General features: G+C 35.7%; 1 protein-coding gene across 1 annotated transcript in view; it reads left to right on the top strand.

The window, feature by feature from the left end:
- LOC106473162 (titin-like) overlaps positions 1–6149 on the top strand; it is a 16649-nt gene that overhangs the window by 2127 nt on the left and 8373 nt on the right. The window contains exons 2-4 of the mRNA XM_022401649.1: positions 3577–3864; positions 5242–5325; positions 5567–5851. Coding sequence (XP_022257357.1) covers positions 3577–3864; positions 5242–5325; positions 5567–5851 — 657 coding nt within the window. The remainder of the gene's footprint in view (positions 1–3576; positions 3865–5241; positions 5326–5566; positions 5852–6149) is intronic.

Below are 6149 nucleotides of genomic sequence, written 5' to 3'. Positions count from 1 at the left end.
ATCAGTATTGTAGCCTGGAAGCTCAGAAAGGTCAACAGTTTGTGATACAATCAGTACTGTAACCTGGAAGCTCAGAAAGGTCAACAGTTTGTGATACAATCAGTACTGTAACCTGGAAGCTCAGAAAGGTCAACAGTTTGTGACATAATCAGTATTGTAGCCTGGAAGCTCAGAAAGGTCAACAGTTTATGATACAATCAGTACTGTAACCTGGAAACCCATTACATGTAACAACAGTTTACGGCCGCACGTGGTAAAAATAAGATTAAATAATTAAATTAGTTTGACAGAACATGTAATAAATATAAGTGGGGCATTATTTATACATCAATAAAATATGCTTGCTGGCGCTCGATTCATATAAAAAAGGTTTGTAATATGTAAACAACATGTTAACAATAGTTGCACCACATTTTTTTTGTCATTTTGAGCAACTGAATAGATTCTCTAATACGAGACCGCCCTCTATAGTGGAGTGTACTATCTGAATCGTCTGGATAGTTCGAATTTATATTAAGTTCATTATTGTTTTATAGTGCTCATCTTGATCGCCTATTGACAATTAATGTAACTGATAAAACAGTTTTGAAGCTATATATATATACATATAGAGAGAGAAAGTGTGTGAATAAGAGAAGAGGGGGAACTTAATTTGCGGATACTTTTAATATAGCTTGTAACGCGAAACTTCACAGTTGTCTGGATAGTTCAGTACACTCCATATAGAGGGCGGTCTCGTATTAGAGAATCTATTCAGTTGCTCAAATGACAAAAAAAATGTGGTGCAACTATTGTTAACATGTTGTTTACATATTACAAACCTTTTTTTCGAAGAACAGTAAGAGTTGAGACGTTGTGGGTGTAAGCACTCAACTCTGTATTCGTAATGAACTTTCCACAACTGCTGACTGGTTTCTCATCTGCTTTTTGGATTTTGTTTGATAGATGGGATATCCCCAACGCTTCTGGGTGCTATTACCACAGGCAATCTCAGTTATGACTTTTGGATAACAACCGGAAAGTGCAGAGGTTTTTTTCTGTCTGCAGCCAGTTGTGGGAAGGCAGTTACCCTTAAAAAGATGTAATAAAGTTAAAAGTAGAAATAAGATAAAATTAAGCCATCCAAAAATATATATATTTCTACTAAACAATGCCTAGTATCCTCCACCCTTAAAAGTTCTAAAAAATCTTTAAAGTATAATAAATACCACCCTTTTCTGAGAATGATTTATTTAAAAAAAGATCTTAAAAGAATTACAAGACCACCTTAAGTAGTTTATATTGTCACATTATTCAAGTACAACCCAGCTACTTGAAGTTAGTCTTTCCAGTCCCGACTGTACTGAATAAATTTGAAGGTAGCTAACTACCTCTAGTGACAAAAAAAAGTATTTTCCTCATTGAATATTTATCTAGTAAAATATTTTGAAATGTATTATCAAAACTTGCGAAAAACTTTTTTATTTGCCAGTATTTATGTCCATTATTTTCTAATTTCGTTATGAATAATATAACATTATCCATAAAAACGTGCTGTTGTTACAAGCAGTTAAAAATATTTTTAATTGAGACGTAATAACGTCAAATACAGTAAAAACAATGTTTCGTTTCATGCTATCCAACCACCCTACAATCCAATTAACTAGTCTTTTCCCAACCCCTACCGGTGTGATTTTCTTAGCTTGTCTTTTGTGTGTTACCTTATCAAGAGCGTTTCAAAACTCTTAAGTACACAAAGTCCACGCAATTTCTTTAGCCAAGGTAACAAAAACATTATTAAAGCACGAGTTAACTTTACTGGGTACACATTGGCTTTCATATATGATATGTTTCACTAAATGTTTTTCTAAGCTTGTATGAGACTCCATTGCAGTAGTTATCCTAACCGGCCTACACTTTCCAAGCCTATATTTGTGTGTGTGTGTGTACGTATGTATTAATTTTTTTGTTTTATGTTTACTGGTATTAATTACAACTACTTCATACATGGCATGTTAATTTACATTAAGATACTTCAATATGTAACATAACGTACAGGTGGTTAGGGCTCTAGACTCGCAAGCTGCGGATCGCGGGTTCGAATCCCCTTCCCACCAAACATGCTCGCCCTTTCAGCCGCGGGGGCATATAATGTGACGGTCAATCCCACTATTCGTTGGTAAAAGAGTAGCCCAAGAGTTGGCGGTGGATGGTGATGACTAGCTGCCTTCCCTCTAGTCTTTTACTACTAAATTAGGGACGGCTAGCTCAGCTAGCCCTCGTGTAGCTTTGCGCGAAATTCAAAACAAACATATACATAACGTACTGTAGGTTGAAAGTTCTATGTAGATGAGCACACACCAGGACAGATGACTGTCTTGTAGTATCTTATCAAACAGTCCCATATTCTTGAACAAACACCAGGACAGATAACTGTCTTGTGGTATCTTATCAAACAGTCCCATATTCTTGAACAAACACCAGGATAGATAACTGTCTTGTAGTATCTTACCAAACAGTCCCATATAGCTGAACAAACACCAGGACAGATGACTGTTCAACAATATGGGACTGTTTGGTAAGATACTACAAGACATACTACAAGACAGTCATCTGTCCTGGTGTTTAGACTGTTTGGTAAGATACTACAAGACAGTCGATTGTCCTGGTGTTTGTTCAACAATATGGAACTGATTGGTAAGATACTACAAGACAGTAATCTGTCCTGGTGTTTGTTCAACAATGTGGGACTGTTTGGTAAGATACCACAAGACAGTCAATTCTCCTGGTGTTTGTTCAACAATATGGAACTGATTGGTAAGATACTACAAGACAGTAATCTGTCCTGGTGTTTGTTCAACAATATGGGACTGTTTGGTAAGATACTACAAGACAGTAATCTGTCCTGGTGTTTGTTCAACAATATGGGACTGTTTGGTAAGATACTACAAGACAGTTATCTGTCCTGGTGTTTGTTCAACTATATGGGACTGTTTGGTAAGATACTACAAGACAGTCATCTGTCCTGGTGTTTGTTCAACAATATGGGACTGTTTGGTAAAATACTACAAGACAGTCATCTGTCCTGGTGTTTGTTCAACAATATGGGACTGTTTGGTAAGCCACAAGACAGTCATCTGTCCTGGTGTTTGTTCAACAATATGGGACTGTTTGGTAAGATACCACAAGACAGTCGATTGTCCTGGTGTTTGTTCAACTATATGGGACTGTTTGGTAAGATACCACAAGACAGTCAATTGTCCTGGTGTTTGTTCAACAATATGTATCTTACCAAACAGTCCCATATTGTTGAACAAACACCAGGACAGATGACTGTCTTGTAGTATCTTACCAAACAGTCCCATATTTGAACAAACACCAGGACAGATGACTGTCTTGTGTATCTTACCAAACAGTCCCATATAGCTGAACAAACACCAGGACAGATGACTGTCTTGTAGTATCTTACATTTATAGTAGTGTATGTGATTGGTGAAAGTATCCCTGTAGTATTGTAGACCAGTTATATGCCTCCTAATGTTGTTGTTTTTTCGGCAGTGACCAGGTTATTTCTTAGCTTGCACATTTCTTTTATAGCAGAGCCACCATCGCTTCATCCTTTCGATTTTCCCAAAGACGCGGACCTAGGAGTGAGCATACAGGTCTTGTGCAACCTGAACAAAGGAAAGTCTCCTGTAAAGTTCACCTGGAAGAAAGATGGCCGACCAATCAATGCAGGAACGGGAATGAGGACAGGACTCTTGAATGAACGCTCTAGTTACCTTGTAGTTGATGACATGTCTGCGGAAAAAATGGGAAACTACACGTGCGTAGTGACAAACAGCGAAGGATCGGACAGTCACACTGCTCGGTTAGTTATTCCAGGTCAGTGGTTTGGAATCTCGTTTTTAATTAAAATTTTTGTAACGTATTATTTAGAAGTTAATTTCTTTTATTGCTTTTTACAGTGTGGCATTTGTTGACAATAAGTCACTGCTTAAACAAAATGCTAATAGTGAAACATTTTTCACACAAATATAGCTCTTAAAATCAACATACTATAGAATGAAACTTTAAAATAATTCAAATTCAAAGCACGAATCACATCGTCAAGTAAATCGTTCCACAAGTTTATAACTCTAATTAAATGAGAGAGAATATCCTAAGAACAAGTCTACATCTAGGCTTCCTAAGCCTAAAACTTGATAAGTGATGTTTAAGTTAGCACATTCAAGTTTTTCGTTCTACCACTTCAACAGACAAACCTAAGGAAGACTATAAAAATATTTAAATCCAACAAACATCAATTCTTCTGTGTTCCAGAGAAAAATCTAGAACTTTCTTCATGGCTTAAACTTTAACAAGATAGGCGTATGATGCTTTATATTTTCAACGTAGTTTAGTATTTTTTCCTAAAGAGGGCTCTATCTTGGGATACAAATATCTAATGACTGTAAAGAAACATCTTGTACAAACCTTGCCCCAATGGTAAGGAATACGTCAATTTCAGCCCAAATAATCACTTGTGAAGTATTTCATTGTTTTAACCAGTATGATATCTTATTTTTTGAATTTGATTTCACAGTTATTGGAATTACACTAGTCGCCTGTAATCGCAACATTTAAGACTTTAAAATAGTTCATGTAATCAAGATAAACATTCAGTTGCTTTGAATTTCAGATGTTCTCGTTTTCTATTGTGAGAATTTTCACAAAATTGGAGTTCATGCTAAGCCTAATTCAAATCTTTTATAGATAATGGTTTTATGCTAAGCCTATTTGAAATTGTTAGACATTAGTGGATTTTTGAAGCCTGTATGTAACTAAAAGCAGTGGAAATACAAAACATAAATTATATTCGTTGTAGATATGTTAGAAATTAGGGTTTAAAATATTGTATTTCTTCTTTTTGGCGAATACAATATATTAGAAACACTTGATAAATATTCTTGTTTCTTAATATAGCTACTAGAAATGTGTGTTCGAAAGGTGGCGCTGTCATAAGGCTTGGCATCGTTTCTTTTGTCGTTTGGACATAATTGCACAAAGAAGTACTTCGAGATTATAAGGATGTGTGCATAAATTGTTATATAATTACCCATTAAGTGTGCCATCTGACCTCCAAGGACGAGTATGTAATAATTTTAGGCTTCCAATAATTATACGGTCGTGTTTGATACACTTAATTTTGGTTTAGGGTAACAATTCCTTCTGTGTGTTGACGCCATTTTTCGTAAACTCGTTTTTCCGTCGTCAGAACAGATAAACGTCACCAAATGGCGCGCCAACTTCGAATCTTTGTGACTATTATGGTTCTTGTTGGTGAAGTATCTGCGGTTTCCTTAGGTAAGCTGCTTTCAGTTTTATGACATATTCACTCTGTTTAATGCTCTCCAATACCTATGATATTTTTAAATCCTAAACAAGCGCTTATTGGTGGAAAGCCAACCACTTACATGGTTTGTTTTCATCATAAGTTGTTTAATAGGTTAAAATAAGGTTTTATGTAAGTACCAAATTCAAAATAATAATTAAGATATTATATTTTTTAGCAACCTTTTTGGTATGATTCTTTGTTTTTCGCCAGCTCCCCCTACAATCCAACCTTTTCAGTTTCCGAAAGACGTATCTCTTGGCAGCCCTATTCGAATAACGTGTGGATTACTTAAGAGAGCGCCATCTGTCAACTTTGTCTGGAAGAAAAATGGCCAAATCTTAACGCCATCAAAAGACAAACATTATATTGGGTCACATGATGGTTTTGTCGTGATGGAGATTAAAAATGTGGCTGCTTCGGATATCGGGAATTATACGTGTGTTGCTGAGAATGAAGGCGGGAAAGACGAGTACACGGCGCAACTGGTCATAGAAGGTAAGATATACAACACGAGAGAACGTGCATTTAGCACCGCAGTGTTACCGGGAGTTTTGAATTTTATTTTGTTAATATAATTGTAAGGTTCAATCAAAAAAAAAAAAACATGATTAATATTTTAAACTGTAGTCGTGAATCTGTTTAAAATATGTTTCTCTGTCTTTTTAAACTGTTTACAAGTTATTAGCTGATGTTTATTGGCCAAAGTAACTATGTTTCTCTCTTTTTTTAAACTGTTTACAAGTTATTAGCTGATGTTTATTGGCCAAAGTAACTATGTTTCTGTGTCTTTTTA

Source organism: Limulus polyphemus, unplaced genomic scaffold (genome assembly GCF_000517525.1).
Source record: "Limulus polyphemus unplaced genomic scaffold, Limulus_polyphemus-2.1.2 Scaffold5939, whole genome shotgun sequence".
In the NCBI taxonomy this organism is placed as follows: Eukaryota; Metazoa; Arthropoda; class Merostomata; order Xiphosura; family Limulidae; genus Limulus; species Limulus polyphemus.
Note: the sequence above shows the minus strand (reverse complement) of the source record. Positions and strands in the feature narration are given on the sequence as shown.